Below are 22,636 nucleotides of genomic sequence, written 5' to 3' on the forward strand. Positions count from 1 at the left end.
ATTACATTCCAAAACAAATAAATGACCTGAAACACTACACATGAGCAGGCTGTAACTATTGAAAAATACAGGCTGCGCATTTGGAAAGGTGCTGAAAACATTCTTCCCTGTGGATCTCGTGAGCTGGTGACCTTCGTAATGTTGACGCCCGTCCAGGCCTGGCACGAAAGGACTTTGAACCAAATCCAGGCCAACGCTGCAAGGTTAGGCAAGGGACAGTTTCTGAACACTTATTCGAAGAACGTAGGCCCACACCTGACCGGTAACAAAATAGACCAATTATTATCCTGAAAATAACAGGAGATATATTACCTAGCAAAGTTCCAGCGGACCTCGCGTTCCCCAGTCGCAGCAACCACGAGACCTCCCTCACCACCACCTCCACGCGACACCAAATTTCAGCCGAGGCCGAGAGTGCGGGTGCGGGATTTGTTGACGTGACTATAGAGAAGAGCATATAATTATAGTGCATAAAAGTACTTCTTTTTCCCAGCGTCTGCAGGATTTGCCATCAATATAGTGATCAAATAATGTCATCAATTGCAAAAATTTGTAACCTAGTTTGGTAGTCAATAATTTATAAAATCCTATCCTTTCAAAATATAAGCAAATCATAACAGTACTTGGTACTTGAAGGCACACATGTGACAAGATGCGTCCATCCTTTCAACAATGGCGGCCTCCATCAGGCGAATTCTCGGGAGAGGGCTCCCATTTATCAACCGAAGCTATGTACAGGGTAAGCGGAATTGTCTGCTAAAATTTCTTTCCTGTGATTGTCTCTTTCCTTTCCTCTTCAGGTTGTACTCCTCAATTTTTGGAAGAAGGGGGATGGCCACCTTGAGTATATTACGCGCGGCACGCAACTAACTCAACCAGCCACCTAGCCAGCGTGAACTGAGTCCAGTTGGTATATTGTGTACGAAGAGTTGATCTCCAAAATACCCACCAGGGTTGCATTTGTAATATGTGAAATACTCAACTGAATCCAGTCCTTTATTTACTTTAAACCAGGCTGCTCCCAGTGAGGCATCAGCCTGCGTCATTACCAGTGGCAAAAATTATTTGTCACAATGAGTGTGTCTGGAGCAGCCATAAGTTTGGAATTTGCCGCACAATGCTTCTGGCTTCAGCAGATAGGGTGCAAATATTTCAGTGATTATGCTGAGAGCGAAATGTGGCGCAAATAGTACCCCAACACCTGTTTCACACTGGTTATTCATCAATTCAATGCAATGTGTAGTGGCCCAATTTTGAAGCAAATGTAGCTCACTAATATGTAGGTGTCCTGTACAATGTATATTTTTTACAGGCCAGCAGCATTGCAGATATGAGCATATTTTGAACTTTTGCAATCATGGAGACTTGAATCATGCATGCAGGAATGACACTTGAATGTGATTTGGAGAAACAAGTATTGGCCAAAATTGTGATAGCCAATGCCTAAAGACAAGACAGGATTTTAAAATCATCATATGACTTACCCATAAACAAGACAATGCTGGCTTGCAGTAGGCTGACTATGGAATGATAGATTGACTGGTGGACAATAAAGGTTATAATGACTTAAGATAGGTATCCATTTTATGGCTAGACAAGGTATTTGGAGGTTTAACACCCTGCCTTGTTTTGCTAGTTTAGCAGTGGTATCACTTATGAGTAACCAGTCAATTCCTGTTTTGCTGGAGATGAAAGTAAAGTACCTTGATGAAGATAAAGTTTTAAGGTGAGATCAACTCATGTGACCTGACCCAACTATCAAAAATATTTGCAACACTTCAACCAAAATAGCAGCATGATCCATCAATAACTTTGAAAGATCATGTAACATGCAGGGTATAGGTGAGATTTCATGTTGGGCTAAGACAACATTGTCTTAATGTGTACAGTGTGATATTGTCATTTTATCATAGCAGTGTAGCCATGATTGCTTTAAGAATATATGATACTGATGTTTGTATACTTGGCTGCCAGAAATTACCAGCAGTTCATCAGTTGTATCAGCTCTTGAGATTGACCAGTGAAGTGATCATGGTTTACCCCCACCCACCCACCTCCAAGCCCTCACACAAGAAACACCACCATGGTCTAAATGCTATAGTTTGTGAAGGTTATCAGTAGTCTGTGCATGGAGAAGAATTAATGCTGTCTGGAAGCCTAGGGACCTATCCAAGTTTAATTCTGCAGCTGGCATGAACTATTGTGTCTGCCAGCCCCCAGTGTGGAGGCGGCGGTGGAGCCGCCACATCATCATGGTGAGCCGGTGTGGCACCTGTACAGCGCTGTTTGCCTGGAGCGGCTACCAGTGGTGGCCCCTCCACTTTCACCTATTGAGCGGGAATTCTCCACGCTGCTGCGACGACTGGAGTTTGAGAACAGCCTCAAGTCTGACCACGAAATGCGCCATGAGCGCGACATGTGAGTAACAGGTGCAGGCAGGTGTCATGTGCGGCCGTGTAAGTGCCAGCTGCGCGCGGGAAGGGTAGGGCGCCTGAGGGGTCAGTTTCGCGCGATCCATTTGCGATTGCAGGTAAATATGTTGTTTGGCAGAGTACTAAAGCTCATGTTCAGCATGATCATGCCAATCAATCATGGCACATCTTGAAGCCTGAGTGTACACCATGTGCAATAAATGCAGTCCGTCTGGCCGCCGTCATCTGGTGCAGCACTCCGTGGATAGAGCGATCACGTGGCGTGTTTCTGGCGGAGCGGTGCGTGTTTGCGTCTGCGTGCTCCGGCCGTGGGTGACGTTTGTCCGGTCGGAGCCCGGGCCGGGCCGCCCCGGCCCCCAGCTGATGTCCGCGCGCACCGGTCGCGGCTGATCTGTGTGCGCCCGGCACCTTGCCAGAGCCACGGCTGAGGCGCTCCGGCTGTCGGATGGCGACGACGCGGACCTGATGGACGCGGCCAGCATGCAGACGGCGGCCGACTTTGAGGACGCCTGCGCCGAGGAGCTGGCCGCCTTCACATCAGCTCCGATGCTCACAGGTCAGCGATGCGCCCCGCAGGTCAGGCGGGTCGGTCAATGACGGGCCGAGTCAGAACTCAACGCAGCTAACGACGGCCCATACCCCCGGTGGAGATGAGTGACTCCCCGCGTGCTCGCTGGAGGGGTAACTCGCTGCTGTGGTCGCGCCGGCGGGTAGGAGCCGTCACCCAGCCGGCGCTGTGTCCGATGACGGCCGCGCTGGTCTGTCCGGGGGCTGACGCGTGGCCGGCCGGCGCCGTTCGCGTCCCCAGAGGCAGACCGGACGGGCGACCTGCGCTCCACGGACCGCGAGCTGGCCGCCAGTCTCGTGCTGGTGGTGCAGCAGCGGCTCGGCACCGGCGCCAAGTGGATGATGCCGCAGGGCCGCCACCAGTCGGGCGAGACCATGAGACAGGTGGGTGGCGGCCCCCGTCCACGGGTGTGGCCGGGGCGGCGGCGCGGCGCCGCGGACGGTTGTATCGGCGGGTGTCTGTGTTTGCGTATTTGATATCTCATATCTGATATCTGGTGTCCAGACTCGGGGCTGGGAGGTATCATTGCATGTGGATTGCAGCTGTCAGGGATTTGCCTGCCGCTACCAGCACCAGCCAGGCACCGCCAGCTCAGACTGCGACAGCTGCCCCGTGTCGTTGTTTGTCCTGTGTGGTGTTCTGTTGCCCTGCGTCATGCGGCAGCTTGTGCGTCGAAGCGTCCCTCGTCAGCCAGCGTCCCGTGCTTTGGTCTGTTTGTGTCGTAGGCAGTACCCTGCATGTAGATGTCCCGTCCAGTGTGCCAAATGTTGTCCTGTTTATTGAACAGATTTAGTATTGATTGCTTAAATGGCCACGCGACCATATTGTTGATGTTAATGTTATTTGTTTCATGGTTATCTTAATTTATTGTTTATTGTCCTGAATGTTGGTCGGTGTGCGGGAGGGAGTCTATCATGTTGAATGGTCGTCTCCCCTGCGGTGTATTAAACAGTATCACGCGTGCCCCGAGACCTGAGTATTCATGTCTGTGGGTTGAACTGAATAGGGCCTGTATGACTGAAGAAGTCTCAAACCTTCACTAGTTTCCTGAAAATTGAGTCCAGCAGTGCTGTGTCCAGTTCGTTAGCTCATTGTGTCGGGCAGACTTTTGTACCAGTCTGTGTTGGGTGCCGCATCTTTGTCGGGTGCCGTGCTCTGTGTCGGGTGTCCTGCTGCGTTGGGTGCCGTCTTCTATGTCGAGCAGACCACCCCGTGCGTCGACCGGTACGCTGTGCGCTGCGGCAGGCTGGTCCGTGCGTCGGCCGGTACGCTGTGCGCCGCGGCAGGCTGGTCCGTGCGTCGGCCGGTACGCTGTGCGCCGCGGCAGGCTGGTCCGTGCGTCGGCCGGTACGCTGTGCGCCGCGGCAGGCTGGTCCGTGCGTCGGCCGGTACGCTGTGCGCCGCGGCAGGCTGGTCCGTGTGTCGGCCGGCACGCTGTGCGCCGCGGCAGGCTGGCCCGTGTGTCGGCCGGTACGCTGTGCGCCGCGGCAGGCTGGTCCGTGTGCCTGGCTGTGCTCGGGCTGAACTCTGCTCTGGTTCCGGCAGACGGCGGAGCGCACTCTGCAGACGGTGGTCGGACCGGACGTCCGCGCCCGGTTCCTGGGCAACGTGCCCTGGGGCTTCTACAAATACAAATACCCCAAGGCGCTGCGCCGCGAGTCCGGTGCCATTGGCGGCAAGGTGAGACCCATAACTGGTGAGAGCAAATGTTGGCATTTTTGATAGCTCTTGTTGTCTTAGATGAAGCCGTGTTCCTCTCGTGCCACGAATAGATCGGACCCAAGCCTCGTTACGAGCTCACACGTTTTTTACGGCGATACCACCCGTACAAGAAGAGAATATATATCCATATATAACATGTTTTATATGGATATATGTCCTGTATACATATAGTGTGTGTGCGTGTGCCGTGCATTCTGAAGCACCAGCTGGGCGGCAGCCGTGTGCGGTGTGTGGCCGGGGCTGATGCGGCTGGCGTCAGCGGCGAACGACGCTCATCCCGCCCTGCCGCAGGTGTTCTTCTTCAAGGCCGTGCTGTCGGGCGGCGCCGTGGAGCCGGCCGCCGACGAGGTGGCCGACTACAAGTGGCTGACGCGGGGCGAGCTGCGCCAACAGCTGCTCTCCAGCTACTACCGCTCCGTCCACCGCTTCCTGGTGGATGAGGACTAACGCGCGCGCGAGAAAGAGCGGCTCCCGAGGACGGCCAGGCGCCGGCTCACTGGTGGTAGACTGACTGGTTGTGCGACGCGGCGGCGTCCAGTCCGGCTGCCGCGCCGGGCGCCAGCTCGCTGACGGTAGACTGACTGGCTGTGCGGCGCGGCGGCGTCCGGTCCGGCTGCCGCGCCAGGCACCGGCTCACTGACGGTAGACTGACTGGCTGTGCGGCACGGCGGCGTCCGGTCCGGCTGCCGCGCCGGGCGCCGGCTCGCTGACGGTAGACTGACTGGCTGTGCGGGGCGGTGGCGTTCGGTCCGGCCACCGCGCTGGGTGCCTGCACGCCGTTGATGCCGCGGCGGTCCACTCATGATCACTCATCGGAAGGCGTGGTTCTCATGCGTCTCGGCCGTGCGGCGTCGAGGCACCGTCTCAGGTCACCAGCATTATGTCGACGGGATCGGCGCATGTGGTGCGTTGGCTTAAAGTGCTGCATGTGTGAGCGTGGTGCAATATATTTGTGCGTTGAAGATGACAGGATCATTTACACTGCTGCCATGATTTCACGGGCGTCGGTTTTCAGATGACACGGAGGGCAGTGGTTGGCACACCCGGCTGGCATGCGGCCGTTAAAACCCCATATACACAAACGGTCGCCATCACTGAGCGCTTGGTATGGCGGCGGTCCGACGGCGCCCCAGCTCAAACCAGACCCAGGCGCGGCAGCTCAAACCAGACCCAGCGCCTTGTGGTTGGTCCACAGCCAGTTGTGGTACAGATTCAGCATGTGGTCTTGCGGTCGCACCTGCTTCCACTCGCCGAGGCAGAAGATGCGGTACGAGTCATTGCCATAGCGACCGATGCCGTACAGCTCGTTCGGGTATTTCCAGGTCTTGGAGACGAACTCGTCTGAGATGTGAGGGGAGCACGTCACCTCATCTCGGCGATACCAAACTCCCAGCACATGCTGCACACGTCACTTTTGGTTCCCTCGGCACGCAAGCCGGTCTGCTGTTAACTGTCTTATGTAGCGAAAGGCAATTACGACCAGACAGCGAAAGCGCTCATTGACTTGTCTGAGCCGGTAGGTCAACACAATCTCACGCAGAAATAAAATGTTCCCCAGGTCATTGTTAACAGAAACGTCAGAGGCGACTTTTGTCCAATTCGTTCAAAATCGACACGAAAACCGACATATGGGGCGATTAGGGCTCCTTTGAAGTGATCACTTCAGGGCTATGGGATGAAAGTGAGTTGGGAGTGTTGGGGCAAGAGAGCATGCAAGTGTGAGCTCTCCGCTATTGAGATGTACCCCACGCAGGACCCCCTTTTTGCTGTTTAAGCGGACGCTCGGGCGGGGTGCTAGCCAGGGAATCACGCCCCCTTCTGGCTGATGCACGTAGCCTTCCCCGGATAAACAGGGTGCTGCGAAGACTCAGGATAAGCATGAATGATGAAAGCAGGGCGTATAATGAAAACGGTAGTCATCAATATTTATGATAGCAGCAGTCGTACCTGAGAACCTGAGTCGCACCTGAGAACCAGTGGCGGCAGTCGTACCTGAGAACCAGCGGTGGCAGTCGTACCTGAGAACCTGAGTCGCACCTGAGAACCTGAGTCGCAACTGAGAACCAGCGGCGGCAGTCGTACCTGAGAACCAGCGACGGTAGTCGTACCTGAGAACCAGCGGCGATAGTCGTACTTGGGAACCAGCGGTGACAGTCGTGCCTGAGAACCAGCGGTGACAGTCGTGCCTGAGAACCAGCGGTGACAGTCGTGCCTGAGAACCAGCGGTGACAGTCGTACCTGAGAACCGGACGATGCACTGCGTGCGCCGCTCGGCCAGCCCCAGAGGCCGCAGCAACTCCATGACGTCGGCCTCGTCGGCGTCGCGCGCCGCCCTCGCATCCGGCCACCGCTCGAAGAACGTCTCCAGCATCGGCAGCGCCTGCCGACCTGGCGACGGCCGACACAGGTCAGCTGAGGTCAAACGTCAGCACAACAAAGGTCAGCCGAGGCCAGGGGCCAGCACATTCGCCCAAGCCGGCCCCAGCGGTGACCGCGTACTACCGACCACCAGCCGCGCCCCCGACTCGTGCCTGCCCCGGTTTCATAGGGTGGAATCCGGGTACGTTATGCACTGCCCTTACCGGCCGTCTTGTTGAGGAAGATGGTGCCGATAAGCAGCTTCCAGGGGTCGTGGTAGTAGGTCTCCTGCATCAGCTTGTAGGGCGAGCGGGGCGGCACCCAGCGGCGGCGGCCGGACAGCGACACTGCCGGGACAGACCCAGCGGTGGGTCAACGGGTCACACTGGGCGGCGGCCGGACAGCGGCGCTGCCGGGACAGACCCAGCGGTGGGTCAACGGGTCACACTGGGCGGCGGTCGGACAGCGGCGCCGCCGGGACAGACCCAGCGGTGGGTCAGTGGGTCAAACTGAGCGGTGGACGGACGATGGCGCTGCCGGACGGACCCAGCAGCGGGTCAGCGGGTCACACTGGGCCGCGACCGGACAGCGGCGCTGCCGGGACAGACCCAGCGGTGAATCAGTGGGTCACACTGAGCGGCGGCCGGCGGCCGGACAGCGGCGCTACCGGGACAGACCCAGCGGTGGGTCAGCGGGTCACACTGACAGGCGTTCCGGACAGCGGCACTGCCGGGACAGACCCAGCGGCGGGTCAGCGGATCACGCTCGGTGCGACCGTGGGGCGCCCCGCAGGCAGGCAGGCACGGATGGTATCGGCGATCGCCGCGCCGGTCGGCCCGTGACTCGACGACCAGCATTGTATAGTATCAGAGCAATCTCGTGTTAAAGAGACAAGGAAGATCCCAGTACAGGCAGCCTCCGACCATGAGGAGATAGTGGGTCATGTTAGTTCTCTCCTTTGCTTGGTGGTAAATTTGACGCGGAAGAAATGCAATTTCAACAGCAGCTTAAAACAAGGCCCACCAATATGGAATATTTCACGAACTTCACTTCAACTGTCTCCTTCCAATGTCAGCATTTTGGACCGCGATTATTAGCTGCTGGCGAATGTTAAGCGCTCTCTCGGCCATTACCAGCACCGCCAACTTCTGTCCGACACTTACTGCCAGATCGAGTGAAGATGAGAATCCCTTTGTGAAGGGAACGTGCGCTTTCGTTTCGGATGGTATTGAGATAGAAAGGCGCTGTAGAAACGTTCTGGCATCGCTTTCCGTTCCAAATCCCGTCAGGTCAAATTTAGCATCGCAATAACCCGACGTTGGGCTGTGACCACATCAGCCATGCTTCCGCCGCGCCGCCGACCACAAAACAAACAAATCTTTCGCACGTGTATTAACAAATAATTATTGTCACGCCAGTTCCCAACGCACAATCCAGGTGTGCGGACGGTCACCACCGTCAGCAATCGACGCCCGTCCTCACGCGGCTCACATGATTAATCGCCCTCACGGCTGTCAATAAAGCGGTAAAAGCGCCGCCGCCGGCCCTCAGCTGCGGGCCCGCTGCCAGCTGGAGAGAGGCCGCTTCGACTCACCCTGCACGCGCCCACCGGCCGCCAGCAGACGCCGCCGCGCGAAGCTGAACTTGAGCTTAATCTTCTGGTTCACGTCGTCGGTGGTCACAGAGGCGGACTTCGGCTTGCGGGGCAGGCCACGCGCGCGCTTGATGGCCTTGGCGATGCGCGCGCTGTGCGAGTGGGCGTGAGCCGCCGGCCGCGGCGTGGTCGCACCGCGCCGCTTATACGCCATGCCGACCTGCATGTGGGCGTTGAAGCAGAAGAGCTCGGGGTCCAGGTCACTGCCGATCGTCTCCAGGTAGTGGCGCACCTCGTTCTGCGAGCGGAACTTCTTGCCCATTGGACTGTAATGGGACAGGAGTGTTAGGCTGCGCGGGGCGGCGCGGCGGAGACGGCCGGCGTCGGCGGTCTGGCGGCATTGACGGCAGAGCGCCGTGGGTTAACACAATCGTCACGTTTCTTAAATACAAAAGTGTGACACACATGCGACACATGCATGTGTCACACGTTGTCACACGTGTGCGTTTGTGATGTGGAATGTTTCACTCAAGCAAATAAAGACCATCACATTTGGTCAAACTTTGATGAAATCAGCAATACTAACTCAAGAACTAATCTGGTACAATCAGTTCCAGCCCATTCAGCTAAGAATAATGCAATTGAAAAGGTTGAAAATCAGGGCCAATTCGCGAATGCCTCTGCACCAAAAGTCGTGTATCGTCACATCCAGAGGCATGCAACACTGGCTCTATCCACTCTCTCCCTCTATTGTTACATCATCTGGCACCTGCCACTGCCCGGTATGCGTGCTCCTGTCAGCCGGGTAGCTTGCCGCCGACCAAGTCCCGTAGACGACCGCTTGTTGTTTATTGGTGTTTTTGGGCGCGCCAACTGCAGTGGTCATTTGGCGCCCAGTGTGCCCAAAGCACAGTCTGCAGAGCACATATTGGGCATATGAACGTGTCCGACCCTCACTTGTACACGTAGACGTCCCACTTGCCGGCCGAGACACCGGAGGAGCGCTGCACGCACTTGCGGGTCCAGCCCTCGGGCAGCGACGGGTCGTCGAAGTACACCCCATCTGCCGGCCGGACAATGGTACATACCCAGATCAGTCTGGGTACGTGCTGTCTGCCATCCATGCAGCATGCCCGACCCTGAGATCATGCACACACCATCTGCGTGTCAAGCTCTCACAGCTTTGGAAGGTGCGCTCGTCAGATCCAACCACTGGTTACACAGCTGGCCCTGGTCTGCCCAGCTCCATGGTGGTCCGCTGGCGAGGTGGACTGTACGCAGATGGCACAGATGTGGCACCAGGGCCTGAACTGTACAATGACTCAGCAACCACATCCCCAGTCAGGTAGCAGAGCTCTCCTCAGTCTTGGGCTGGTTGTGCAGTGTAGCCAGTGTACACAGCATGTCAAGGGCACCATGACTGCCTTTGATCAGTTGAACCCATGTCACCTTGCAGACAAGAGGCCACATGACCCACCCACCCACCTGTCAATCAGGGGTCAGGGGCCACCAATCCCCCCCTGTTTGGATGATGCACTCATCTTCTTGCTACTGCTTGGCAAAGCCCTCTATCTCAGGTATTAATGGATTGGGTAGGCCTGTCATAAAGCTTCCCTTACATTTTGCTTTGATGACTGTGACATTACATGTCAATACTAGAGTTCCAGTTAAAGCATGAGCATGACTGAAATATACATACTTAACAGCAATTAGACATCATTTCCATTTGAACAGCATCATTCAGGCAGCAAACGCTTCAAGCACGCAAATCCATACCTTCTGTGTCTGGTTTGCGTGGCACAAAAGTTTCCTTGCTCATGGTGTAATCTGCAAGAAAAGGTTACCTGAAAAACATTGAAATCAGGCATATAACACTCATGGGTAAATCTACACTATGTCCACTTGTAATATATCAAGTTAGGAGCTACACCAAACTGACTAATACTCAGTAAGGTTTATTGCATATATAGAGGGGACCCCTTGATAAAAAGCATTTCTGCTATAAGCATTCACACAAAGCAACACATGTTGCATAAGCCCAGGCCCCACTACCTGATAATTCAGGAGCATTAGGATAATTACAAGGTGAAAACTTTGTAGGGCATATTGCTGGGTATGGTCCATCCTGCTCTTTGATGTCACCTGACCTTTAAACTGGCTGCTGCCACTGGTCTCAGGCCCTCTGGTCAGGAGTAAATAAAAAAACCCTTAACATCTTATGCTGACATAGGTGGACAAATATCTTATGACAAGCCCTCCAACCCATGATGCAACCAAGGCAGGCATCATTGCTTGGACAAGGTTCCATAAGATGCTAAGCAAAGCAAGGTGTACTTTGAACATGTACAAATGTATGTGCATGTATGCTATAAATCCAAGAGCCAGGTGTTTGATGGATGATCACAACCAATTTCAGTACATAGTCAATCTCTTATGAAAATATGATGCTGCAAGTCATTTTAGGTGCATATATTCTGTCAAGGTTTTGTTCATATGACAAATAAGCCTGAAATTCACTGCAAGATGGCTAAGCCAGTGTTCCACACAAGTGGCTAAATGATTCAGCACACCAGTGTTTTGCAGGCACAAAATGTAGTCAAAGCATTTGTTACAAATTGGTCAATGGCTAGTGCAAAACATGGACCAATTGTCAATGAAACAATAGCATTACCAACATTTGGACTGCAACACTATCAAATGTGGACATGTCTCATTTGATGACAATAGTATCAACAGTAAGATGTTCAACAATACCTACTGGCCTTATCTTTCCGCTAAGATGCTTGCTCTAAACGTTCTCAGATGCCACTGCCGCATTGAGTGAAAAGGCGGGTGGGTCCATTTGTTCCCAGTGAAACAGAGTGCGTAAATTAGGAGAGGGTCGTATTTCACCAGTAGGTAGCCCAGGGCCCTTCCTTCGTATTCTCGCCGCACTTCGGCGGCCTCGGACCAATGCCAGGGAACGAAGGGCCTTGGGAACGACAAAAATGTCCCACTCAAGGCCAGTTCCACTGCTGTGCCTCCACGACGCATACACCGCCTCGACCCTCACGCCGACTACATGCACGATGCGTCGCTTTTAGCATCTATGGAAATCAAGGTCTATTTGTTACTGCAAGAACCCCAACAAAGGTCGCTCAGCAAATCTCTACTTGGATAATAAGTTGTGCACTTTTTCGTGATCAAAAATATTTAGAACCTATTTTTCAACAAAGAACTATGATTAAATAGAGAAAAGAGCTTTATTACGCGAATATTTATCAAGAGCTATAAGTAATACTCCCGCCAAATACATATATGACCGAGCAAGGACATAACAGTGAAAACGAGTCGTGCTTCTGTTGTGCACGAGGTAAGCGAGGGAGACGTGTCGTAACTTGTTACACCTGCGTTTAATTGCGTATGACGTGCATTCCTGCTAGTGGTTTTTAGTAGGGGCTAGAATAGGCGTCTTTAATTGCATGCGAGTGTATGGTGAGATAGAGGTACCTGTTTCGAGGGTACTCAGATGGGTTATTCATGGATGAAATGCACCCTAGAAATTCTAGAATATAGATGGGAATATAGTACACATGCCTCTGCCAGTTTCGTAGCGCACGAGCAACGAAATTATTGTTATCATTGGGTGTTGTGACATTAGTGTTACTCATAAGTGTGGTGACTGCCCATAACTCATGGCACTTTCCTGTTTGAACTGGTTATGTAACATAGCTATGAAGTGTGGGTAGGATATGGTTGGCATCAGTGCCACCGAGTTTGTGCCTATGGGTGTATTTCCAGATTAAGATGACTTAAGCAGCTGTGAGCTATGGTGGTACAGGTCTGTTTTGATGCAATTGTTTTCAATACTGATGGTAGGTGCATTTGTGCATGTCCTCTTCTAGGTACTACATAGAGCTGGAAATCAACCATCTCTCAAAGATGCCTCAGGTAAAGCATGAGCCAAATCCAGGCAAGGGATATATATCAGAGTATGAAAAAACTATACAAAGAAACATAAAAGAGAGAATGGAGATGCTGAAAAAGCTGAATTTAGATGTTATAAAGGAAGAAGCTAAGGCAGCCATCTCACCACCCAAGAAGAAGCGGAAGGTGTTCAGAAGAGCAAAACCAGAACCGTGAGTCATTGTAGCTTATCCATGCTTATGTGATGTATCCTTGGATGTCTTTTCTGAGAGCATGAAGTGTGGACAGGGCAGCATTCAGAGCAGTGTTGGAAAAATGTTTTCATGTTGGCTTTGCTTCACTGTAAGTAATAATCTTCCTTTCTATGTGCCAATGGATGATTCCTCTTGTTTTGTTTTGTATTTCTGGCTCAATTTGGGCCAAAAAGGTATTGTCTTTTTGGGATTGTTTGCTTTAAATAGGGGTACTAGTACATTGGGATTCCAACCAAAAGTCCAGGGCCTTTCAACTAAGTCCACTGTCTTTTTGATCTTGCATATAAAGTGTGCACTACAAGTCTGGCCTGCATGTGGAGCTCCTGACCTTTTTACTTCAACCATGGCATGCTTCAGGATGCTCATTACAACCAGCTTAGTCATTGCTTTTCTGTTTATTTTAATTCATGAAGTAAGTCCATACAAGATCAGCAAACTCTTCTTTGTATGATGTGTTGTTTGCATCCAGTCCATTGGTCATAAGGAGTAGCCAGTGATTGAGCAGCACCACTCTGTAGTGATTATCTTCTGTTAGGCATTCTGGTGAATGCCAAGGCACTGCCTGTCACTTGTGCCAGTTTGTCAGCTGGTGGCTATTCCGTCTGTCACTGGTGCCCATCTGTCGGCAGGATGAGCTCGGTGCCAACCCGGCGCAGTCTGCGGATTAGCAAGCTGGAGCCGAGCGGCGAGCCGCTGCCCGAGCGGCCGGTCACACCGCCGCCACCCCGCAAACTCGGTCAGTGGTGCTCCATCACAGTCGTCCCGCGGCCCCCGGCGGAAGGGGGCCCGCGGGACCTGGCATGAGTGGATTTCCTGTCGCTGCTGGGCCCTGGTCGGGGACCTTCGGTTGGGTGCCGCCAGGACCCGGTCGAAGTGTGGACTCCTGGTGCTGGCTTCCGGTAAGGTCTCCGGTGCCGTTGGACCGACCGGTCCGGGCGCCGCGCCTGACCTGCCGGGTTCCATACCCACGGCCAGCTGGGTGTTTGCCGCGTACACATCAGTCTGCTGCCACACACCCATGACAATCAGCATAACGTTGGCTCTGCCTAGGCTGCAAATGTTTGCCCTCCCTGGAATTTTTAGTTACCCTAGCGGCATTATTTGCTGCGCCAGGCCGCCCTACGGGGCGGAGGGGGGAGGGGGGAGGTGTCTCTAGGAAGTGGCGGCGGACCCGCCCCGCTGTGAGACGCTCCAGGACGGTCGGGTAAGAGGTGGCGTATCCCCATCTGTGCTCAGGGAAAGAGACGGTGCAGGACGCGTTGGTGGATGGCTCGACCGCGGACGGCGCGCTCGGCTTCATCGAGGACATCAAACAGTGGCTGAGCAAGCAGGAGCGGCGACAGGACATCCCTGCCGACAGGTAAGATCATCAGGACATCCCCGCCGACAGGTAAGATCATCAGGACATCCCCGCCGACAGGTGACGGTATCAGGGCATCCATGCCGACAGTTAATAGCATCAGGGCCTCCCCGCCGACAGCCAACAGCATCAGGATGTCCCCATCGACAGGTAACAGTATCCGGATGTCTTGTCTAGTAATTGATGGACTATCACCAGCCAGCTGCTCCTGGTATGGGCCCGTTACCGAAGCGTCGCGTACCGTCATTAAAACGGTGTGGTGTCCGATTACCCTGTCGCTCCTGGTATGCTGCAAGACGAGTTGTATTACCATGTGTTGTTTACATTTCTGTGGTGTTTTTTTTGGGTTGCGACCTGTCGTCTTTGTCAGTTTGATACATGGGTGCCACATGACTATCGTAGTCGGCGCTCCCAAAGCCAAAATCATCATCGTCAATTTGACATCAAGTGCTGTTGGCACAGCGGATTCAGTTCTTGTATCGCGTGCATATTCGTGGCAGTGGTCCTCTGGCTGTCACCACTGCGTTTTGGCGGTGTCGTGCTGAGCGTTGACTCGGCTCTGCGTGGCTCGGGGCGTCCCCACAGCTACACCCAGGCGCTGGCCAACATGACGGTGACGGAGGACACGTGGACCAAGGTGACGCCGCAGCGCATCTGCTCCATGGCCTTCTGTCCGCTGCAGGACAAGCTGGTGGTGGCGGCCGGCGACAAGCGCGGTGTGCTCGGTACGTGTCGGTGCTGCCGCCAGTGTCAGTGTCAGTTGGCAGTGTCAGTGTCATTTTGCGGCGTCGCCGGCTCTTCTGCCTGCCGGAGTTGTACGGCATGTTCCCGGCCTGTGGCGCAGCACATGGAGGACCAGATCAGAGGGAGAACCGGGCGGAAAGATGGTTTCACATCCCGGCGGGTACCCCGGCGGAGAAGTCATTGTGTCGACTTCATGTTAGACCGACTCCGGACCTGCAATGCACGGTCGGGGTAGTCGGTGTATGTACGAATCGTGGTGCGCTCATGATGCGTCTGGATGTCTGTGCGTGGGTGATGAAGCCTACCCATCGCCTCTGACGCCGTGGAGGCCGGCGGACCTCGTCTCGTGTGGAGATGTACCCCACCCCGTCGGTGGTGAGGTTGACCCGCCGCTTCTGACGTCGTCGAGGCCGGCGGGCCCCGTCTCGTGTGGAAATGCACGCCCCCTCCGACTCCCGCACCACACCGCCCCGCGCCGTGTCCGACGGCCTTGGTTCTGCGCGCCGCGGCAGGCCTGTGGGACGTGTCGCTGGCGGACGCGGGCGTCCACCAGCTGGCGGCGCACAACCGGCACATCAACGGCCTCAGCTTCGCACCGCATGATGGCCATCATTGCTTCACCACCAGCTACGACGGCATCACGCGCCGCCTCGACCTGCAGAAGATGGAGCTGGATCAGGTCAGCGGACTGGTCGCGCCGACTGACGCGACGCTGCCGACACACGTCCGGCAGTGGGCTGGTTGTAATGATACCAGCGTTCACGATTCTGACATTGTAGTTGATTTATCATTGTAACATGTATTTTATGTTACATTCGCATATTGTTGCTACGGAGCATCGTGAGAACATAAGGATTCAGTGCCCCGATAGGTCATGACGTCGTTACGTGAACATCTTTGTGTGACCCTGTTAACACGCACTAGGGTGGCCGGCTAGGCACCCTTTGCTTGGGTGGGGGGTTAATTTGACCCCCCTGAGATATCGGGAACTAAGGGAGCCAAGGACACCAAATTCACAAGGCATGTTGACCTGTATGTGAACTCACTGAGGTCAAAGTTGGAGATTCCTAGGCCATGACCTCCGGGTCAAATAATATCAAATAAGGTTAACTTCCAGGTTGGTCTCCGAGGCGCCCCCAGAACCTACATAACTGTAAGCAAAATTCTCGTGTTCAGTTAAGGTCAGTGACCTTGTTTGATTTTTTAGAGGTCATGGTGACCAAAATCATGCAAGACCTCTGAGTTTTGCATTTTGATGAGCAGCAAAGATTACGTTAGGCAGTATGTTTTTAGAAGCAAAATGTCGACCCCGGTCATTTTAGGTCAATAACCTATTCTGACCTTTAAGAACTCCATGGAAGATCAATAATGCGGTTCGTGTTATCAATAAATTCGAAATGAGCACCAGAAACTATCGCATACTGCAAGCCCTAGAGTAAAAGGCAAGTTGGTTTGACCTTGGTCTGACCTTTGTACCTGACCTCAGGTCAACGCAATTTGCTCATTCAATATTGGTGTTGCCTTAGAAAGCACCTCAGAGATGTATGGCTTCGCCTAACACTCCGTTGTTGCATCAGATTTAACGATTCCCTATAAATTTACTTCGCTGAAACCATGGCCTGACTTTGACCTGCCATAGATCAGCGACCTTACAAGGTACATCTAAATTTTTGATGCGTAACGATCCGCTATTCATTTGTCTACAGCTATGCAAAATTTGGCACGGCTGCGCCGCGCTGTTTGAAAACCATTCTGGAAAAAAATATTCCGGGGGTGGGTCAATTTGACTTCCACACCCGAGCGCGTGTTAGCCAATGCGTTAATGAGATTATAACGTTATGACATTGCGCCTTGTTATAACAGTAAGCTGTAGAACGATCTTCATGGTTCAGGTGCCGGGCTAGTGCTTCTGCTGAACGTTTTCTTACGTTCGCACGGCCGTTTTCGGCCGCCCTGACCCCGCGCGCCCCGCCAGGTGTACGCGACGGCCGGCTCGGACGATCTGTACCTGATCCACCACGCGCACGTGGGGTCGGCCGGCCTGCTGATCGGCCGCAGTGACGGGCAGCTGGTGCGTGTCGACCTGCGCTCCTCCGACAGCGTCCTGCACAGGGTCGGCTCCGGAGACGTGCGCTACATCAGCGTGCACCCGAGCCGCGAGCACACGGTCGTCACCGTCGAGAGGCCCAGGTGGGACCGGACGGCGTGGAAGGCCGATGGCGCCGGCTTCGCTGCGACCCCGGGGTGGCCTGGGACGTCATGGAAGGGCTGCATCTCTTTGCACTGCTGACATGCTCTGCCAGACTTGGATAGCGTGTGCTCGTTTGCTTTTTGTAAGGCACTTCCAGTGTTTTGCCATGCCAAAATCCCAATGAAATTATACGCAACTTTGTGATTCGCTCAGTGCAGCCGACGCTAGAGTATCTAGTGAAGCATACTAAAACGAGAATTGAGCTCATCATCGTCGATAACCGGACAGAATGTGCCCATGTCACTGCTACGCTTACGTTAGGTGGATTTTGGTACGTTAAAAATCGGACAAGGTCAGATCAGTAGGAGGAGCGTCGGTGAACCTTTTAAGCGTCACGTGGTGCCGTTGTTCTGGACACATGAGCACTGCGGTGTGACCGATGTCTGGGAGCCAGTGTGACCGGTGTTCGGGAGCCAGTGTGGCCGGTGTCCGGGGGCCAGTGTGGCCGGTAGCCGGGAACCAGTGCGGCTGGATGTGTCCGGGAGCCAGTGTGACCGGTGTCTGGGAACCAGTGTGGCCGGTGGCCGGGAGCCAGTGTGGCCGGTGGCCGGGAACCAGTGTGGCCGGTGTCCTGGGGCCGGCGCGACCGGTGTCCGGGAGCCGGTGTGGCCGGTGGCCGGGAGCCGGTGTGACCGATGTCCGGGAGCCGGCGTAACCGGGATCCGGGAGCCGGTGTGCCATTGCCTGGGGACGGGTGACTGGTGTCCCGCCGGAGAACCGTTCCCACGGAGCCGTCTGCCGCTGTTCCAGCACCATCAGCCTGTGGGACATGCGCCGGCTGAAGGGCGAGCGGAGCGCGCTGCAGCGGGTGGAGCTGCCGCGCGCCTGCAGCAGCGCCAGCATCAGCCGGCGCGCCGGCGACGCCCTGGTGGCGCTCAGCAGCGACGACACCATCCGCCTGTACAGCGGCCTCAACAGCGGCGACATGCTCCGTGAGTAGCCGCTGCCGGCGGCGGCGACCGGACCCCGGCAGTCGACCGGGCGTGAGTGGCGACTGTGCCGGCGGCGGCAGTCGGACCCGGGGCAGTCGACCGGCGTGAGTGGCCACTGTGTTGGCAGCGGTGGACGTCAGTCCAGGGGTAGTTGCGGAGCTCCGACGACAGGTTCTTTTGTGTTGGTGGTCAATGACGGTACACCATGGAGCTAATAATGGATTGTCCCGACGCAATCACTCTGTGGGACACATCAGTACAATTTTGTATCATCCGCCTAGATATGTTTTGTCTGCCCCCTCCCCTCCCCTCCGTCTCCAATGTTCTGACATGTCATCGTCAAGCGCCAGTTTTGTCGTCGTTTGACTGACGGTGATGATATTGACTCGTGGCGTGCCACCCTCAGCGACCAAGACGATCCGACACAACAACCACACCGGCCGGTGGCTGACCACGTTCAAGCCGACCTGGCTGCCGGACAGTGACGACCTGTTCCTGGTGGGCTCCATGGACCGGCCCAGACGGGTGAGAGATGACCCGGTCCAGACCGGGACGGCCGGGCCGCCAAAGCCGAACCCTGTAGAGTGAGGACTCCGGTCTGTGTTGGAATGTTTCCGCTGTTCTTATTGCTGGCAATACAGTCAGTGTGGGCTCGAATCGCACTTATATTCTTTGGGGTGTTTGGAATGTCTGGAACGATTTGGGCCACCAGACAGGGGGGCAAAACCAGGGTTTGGGTTTTGAAAGCGAATGCAAAGCTAAGAATGTGGCATGAAGCCGAAGCCGGCCGTGGAAAGTGTCTCGAAGCCGAATCCAAAGCTTTTGAAAAAATTGGCTATGAGAAGCCGAGTCCGAAACCTTCTTCGTTCCCATAGCGCTGCAGGCCACACATTTTTCTCTATTCTCAGTATTTGATACGTGTCAGTTATGTTTTACATTCTCCAGTTCAACCAATTTTCTAACAAGGACTAGATTTTCGTGGCCAAACTAGTTGGAAGATAACTTGTAATTCGCAGCACTAGCTTTGTTACTGGCAAATGTATGGCATTGCCATTATTAAGGTGTACCAGCTGCCGTCGTCGGCCGAAGCCACGGTCTGTGTTGGTCTGCGGGCGGGACATGGCCTGTGTCGGTCTGTGGGCGGGACATGGTCTGTTGGTCTGCGGGCGGGACATGGTCTGTGGTCTGTGGGCGGGACATAGTCTGCGCTGGTTTGCGGGTGGGACATGGTCTGTTGGTCTGTGCGCGGGACCTGGTCTGTGTTGGTCTGTGCGCGGGACATGGTCCGCGTTGGTCTGCGGGCGGGGCATGGTCTGTTTTGGTCTGCGGGCGGGACATGGTCTGTATTGGTCTGCGGGCGGGACACACTCGCGTGTGGCCGTGCGAGGCCGGCCCGCCGCCGTCCGCCGCCTCAGCTCGGCTTTCGTGCTGCAGATGGAGGTATACGACCGAGCCGGCCCGGTGTACCACTACCTGATGGGAGAGGAGCTGCAGTCGGTGTGCTCCACCATCGTGTGCCACCCCACCCAGCCGGCCATAGCCGGCGGCAACTCGTCCGGACGCGTCTACGTGTTCCAGTGAGGGTCGCCTCAGCTGGTGCCGCGTGGCTGGGCTCCACGGACGCCTGACCCCTGGACCGGGTCCGCGCCTTGTCACCGGCTGAGGGTGCGGGCGCATGTGTCACCAATCGGAGGCGTGCAGTATGGCTCGCCGACTCGTGCGAGGCTTACCATGACTCCAGTACCTGCATGCTCACCGGTAATCGAAATTTCTCCAACGTTTGATAGCCTTGATACAACATTGCGGTAGAAGCCTTCCGCACCACCGGATGTAGTGGTTCAATAGTTTTTACGATGTTGTAGTTTAATTAGTTCACTTCAGTAGGTAATGCTGCGGTGGTTTTCCAAGGTCATCTTGATTTCTAGTAGGATTTCGCGCTGTATTCCAGATCTGGGTTACACATCAAGTGCCATCAATTCTTATAGAAGCATGCACAAAAGACGGAACGTGCGATGTTCTATACACTAGTGTAGAATGGTTCGAAATGTGACATCGTGCGATGTTTTATGCACTAGTGTAGTATAGTTCGAATTTCAGCATCGTGCGATGTTTTCTATATGAGTGTAAGGTAGGCAATACGATGCTGCTTTTTCTAAATACATTTTGATAGCTATGCCGGTCCTTGTGGAGAAAGGGATGAAAATGTCCGGTACCGCCTCCCAGTCCACCGCGAGACCGCTCGCCATCGTTCACGTTTGCCTTGACAGACATCGTCAAGACATTTGAAAAACGGCTCGCTCGTGTGCTGTGAGCACCACCAACGGTAAGACAACTGACGCTGCTGTTGACTGCAAATAAGACCAACGCTTTCGACCGATTCTGCCCATGCGTTGGCCGCCACACAGCGGAAGGCGTGGGCGTCTAGCCCGGCTGTCCCTGCCGCTCAGACCGCATGGGTCAGAGCATCGCTGGCTGTGCAGCGCTGGTTACGACCATGTGCAGCACTGATTATGATTATACGAAGTTAGTGAAGGTCGCCAACTCCTCCAGCTGATTGTAAGATGTCTCATAAGCGCAAAATCACTCAGTCTGGTGATGGTTACATGCGCGTCTGGACCGGACGGAACTGGATGGAGCGTCATAAAGCGAGACGGGACCGGAAGGTGCCACTTCAGACTAGACCTGGCGATACTAGACCAGGCGGGATGGATGGAACCGGACGAGGTCTGATGAGATCATACGAGACTGGACGGAAGCAGACAGAACCAGGTGGCAGCGTACGGGACCGTGCGGCAGCGGACGGGACCGACGCAACGGACGCAACTGAATGAGACATAACTGACCGGACGCAGACCGGACGAAATCAGAAGATGCCTTGTCGAACTGAACAGATTCAGACGGCATTAAACGTCACCGAAAGGAACCGGATGAGACAGAACGGACCACACAACCGGAACGGATCGGGCGGAACCGGACAAAATATCATAAGGCGAGGCGGAACCAGGACAAACCAGGCGCGACCGGGCGGGACCAGACCAGACCGGTTGAAGCCGGATGAGACCTCATGAGACCAGATGGGAACGGATGCAACAGGACACGACCAGACGGGACGGGACTGGACCAAGAGGTACTTGGCTTAACCGGACAGGACCGGACGGGGCAGACGAGACCGGACGAAATCACATGGAACAGGACAGCATTGGACGTGACCGAACGGAGCGCAGTGCTACTGAACTGGATCAGACGGACAGGATGGGACGCTAAAAGGTCCAGATGGGATCAGACGGAACCGGATGGGACCGGGTGACCCAGATGGGACCAGATGGGACTGGACGAGACTGGACGGTACCGGACGGTTCCGGATGAAACTGGACGAGACCCGATAGCATCGGATAGAACCGGACGAGATCTGGGACCGGACTAGGCCGAGCGGAGCCCGACGGGACCAGACGACTTCACGGGATGGGACGAGACTGGATGGCAGGAGCCGTGACCATAAGGAACGGAGCGGAACAGGAAGAGATCTTCGGGATTCTATGGTCACATATGGTCCCATCTGACCTCGTCTGGATCCACTCGGGACTGTCCAGTATCACCTGGTCCCGCCTGGTCCCATCTGGTTTGGTCTGGTCCCACTCCGTCTCGTCCAGCCCTGCCGAGACCTTTTCAGTCAGTCCAGTCCCGTCCAGTCCCGCCCGGTTTCATCCAGTTCCGTCCAGTCCTATACCATCGCGTCAGGTCCCGTGTGACCTGCGTCGCCCATCCGGTCTGAACTGGTCTCTCCTCATTTCGCCCGGTCCCGGCTGGGCCCATTACGCTCCATCTGGCGCCATCCGGTCCCGTTTAGTCCCGTCCGGTGTCTATCCGCCACGTCCGGTGGTGTCCGATATCGTCTGATCCCGTCCGGGTTTGGTTTGATCACTTTCAAGCCCGTTTGGTCCCACTCAGTTCGACTGGTCCGTCCGGAACCATCCGGTTTCGTCTGGTCTCATTAGGTTCCATCTGGCTACATGCGGTCCTGTTCGATCGCGCCGAGCCCGTTCGGCTCCTTCCCACCCCGCCTGGATCCGTCCCGTGCTGTCCGATCCCATGCGACATTATCAGGTTAGCGATTATTTTTGTCATGTGACGTCACAATCAGCTGTAAGTGTTTTTGACTGTTATCTTTGCACATCCAACTTCTCCTTGCATCATTATTGATTTTTTGCGGCACAATGAAGCTATGAGAGCTCGCTCATTCGCGTGCATATATGCATGCATGTAAAGCTCCTACCAAAGGCGTGGACTCGTGCGTGGATATCGTAAATAAATCGCACCGTTTGAGGTGGGTTTGATGCAACCCCCATCGGCAGTAGCGCAGGCGAGGGCCCTTGATCGTGCCGGAGGGCCCTTAACCCTAACCGTAACTCTTAATCCTAACCGGAAGGCCCCTCGGAACCTGCGATTAAGGCCCCGAAAAGTCGGCCAGAGGTCTCATTCAGGGACCACGGCCGGCAGGGCCGGGCGCTCAAATGC

At 54.9% G+C, this 22,636-nt stretch overlaps 3 protein-coding genes across 10 annotated transcripts; 2 read left to right on the forward strand and 1 right to left on the reverse strand.

Annotated features, from left to right (window-relative positions):
- The first annotated feature begins 664 nt into the window (after window positions 1–664).
- Window positions 665–5,689, forward strand: LOC119089696 (39S ribosomal protein L46, mitochondrial). The gene is made up of 6 exons (XM_037212510.1): window positions 665–739; window positions 2,214–2,418; window positions 2,849–2,988; window positions 3,241–3,383; window positions 4,546–4,680; window positions 5,014–5,689. The coding sequence occupies exons 1-6, from the start codon at window positions 673–675 to the stop codon at window positions 5,167–5,169; spliced, it is 846 nt and encodes a 281-aa protein (XP_037068405.1). The 5' UTR covers window positions 665–672; the 3' UTR covers window positions 5,170–5,689.
- A 41-nt stretch (window positions 5,690–5,730) lies between these two features.
- LOC119089695 (uncharacterized) lies at window positions 5,731–11,715 on the reverse strand. 6 transcript variants are annotated; one of them, XM_037212509.1, is made up of 7 exons: window positions 11,710–11,715; window positions 10,451–10,501; window positions 9,632–9,737; window positions 8,675–9,000; window positions 7,305–7,427; window positions 6,961–7,110; window positions 5,731–6,063 (listed from the first exon to the last, which is right to left on the reverse strand). In XM_037212509.1, the coding sequence occupies exons 2-7, from the start codon at window positions 10,491–10,493 to the stop codon at window positions 5,882–5,884; spliced, it is 930 nt and encodes a 309-aa protein (XP_037068404.1). In that variant the 5' UTR covers window positions 10,494–10,501; window positions 11,710–11,715; the 3' UTR covers window positions 5,731–5,881. The 6 variants fall into 6 exon arrangements, with proteins under 6 accessions (XP_037068404.1, XP_037068402.1, XP_037068401.1 ...); XM_037212507.1 differs by lacking the exon at window positions 11,710–11,715 and adding an exon at window positions 11,567–11,703; XM_037212506.1 differs by lacking the exon at window positions 11,710–11,715 and adding an exon at window positions 11,437–11,703.
- Window positions 11,716–12,036: 321 nt separating this feature from the next.
- LOC119089639 (WD repeat-containing protein 76) lies at window positions 12,037–20,286 on the forward strand. 3 transcript variants are annotated; one of them, XM_037212428.1, is made up of 10 exons: window positions 12,037–12,046; window positions 12,559–12,792; window positions 13,464–13,570; window positions 14,071–14,194; window positions 14,780–14,919; window positions 15,451–15,617; window positions 16,914–17,128; window positions 17,940–18,121; window positions 18,528–18,646; window positions 19,556–20,286. In XM_037212428.1, the coding sequence occupies exons 2-10, from the start codon at window positions 12,596–12,598 to the stop codon at window positions 19,700–19,702; spliced, it is 1,398 nt and encodes a 465-aa protein (XP_037068323.1). In that variant the 5' UTR covers window positions 12,037–12,046; window positions 12,559–12,595; the 3' UTR covers window positions 19,703–20,286. The 3 variants fall into 3 exon arrangements, with proteins under 3 accessions (XP_037068323.1, XP_037068321.1, XP_037068322.1); XM_037212426.1 differs by having other exon boundaries at window positions 12,045–12,074; XM_037212427.1 differs by lacking the exon at window positions 12,037–12,046 and adding an exon at window positions 12,082–12,148.
- The last annotated feature ends 2,350 nt before the right edge of the window (window positions 20,287–22,636 follow it).

Source organism: Pollicipes pollicipes, unplaced genomic scaffold, assembly GCF_011947565.3.
Source record: "Pollicipes pollicipes isolate AB1234 unplaced genomic scaffold, Ppol_2.1 Scaffold_3087;HRSCAF=3621_pilon_pilon_pilon, whole genome shotgun sequence".
Lineage (NCBI taxonomy): Eukaryota > Metazoa > Arthropoda > Thecostraca > Pollicipedomorpha > Pollicipedidae > Pollicipes > Pollicipes pollicipes.

Coding starts and splice junctions, on each gene's coding strand:
- LOC119089639 (XM_037212428.1), top strand. CDS start 12,596: ATGCCTCAGGTAAAGCATGAGCCAAATCCAGGCAAGGGATATATATCA. Junction 13,571..14,070: donor GCCGCCACCCCGCAAACTCG/GTCAGTGGTGCT, acceptor ATCTGTGCTCAG/GGAAAGAGACGGTGCAGGAC. Junction 18,647..19,555: donor CCATGGACCGGCCCAGACGG/GTGAGAGATGAC, acceptor TTCGTGCTGCAG/ATGGAGGTATACGACCGAGC.
- LOC119089696 (XM_037212510.1), top strand. CDS start 673: ATGGCGGCCTCCATCAGGCGAATTCTCGGGAGAGGGCTCCCATTTATC. Junction 2,419..2,848: donor ATGCGCCATGAGCGCGACAT/GTGAGTAACAGG, acceptor GCACCTTGCCAG/AGCCACGGCTGAGGCGCTCC. Junction 3,384..4,545: donor CGGGCGAGACCATGAGACAG/GTGGGTGGCGGC, acceptor TGGTTCCGGCAG/ACGGCGGAGCGCACTCTGCA.
- LOC119089695 (XM_037212509.1), bottom strand. CDS start 10,493: ATGAGCAAGGAAACTTTTGTGCCACGCAAACCAGACACAGAAG. Junction 9,738..10,450: donor ACGCAAACCAGACACAGAAG/GTATGGATTTGC, acceptor TCCGGCCGGCAG/ATGGGGTGTACTTCGACGAC. Junction 6,064..6,960: donor GTGCATCGTCCGGTTCTCAG/GTACGACTGTCA, acceptor CTCACATCTCAG/ACGAGTTCGTCTCCAAGACC.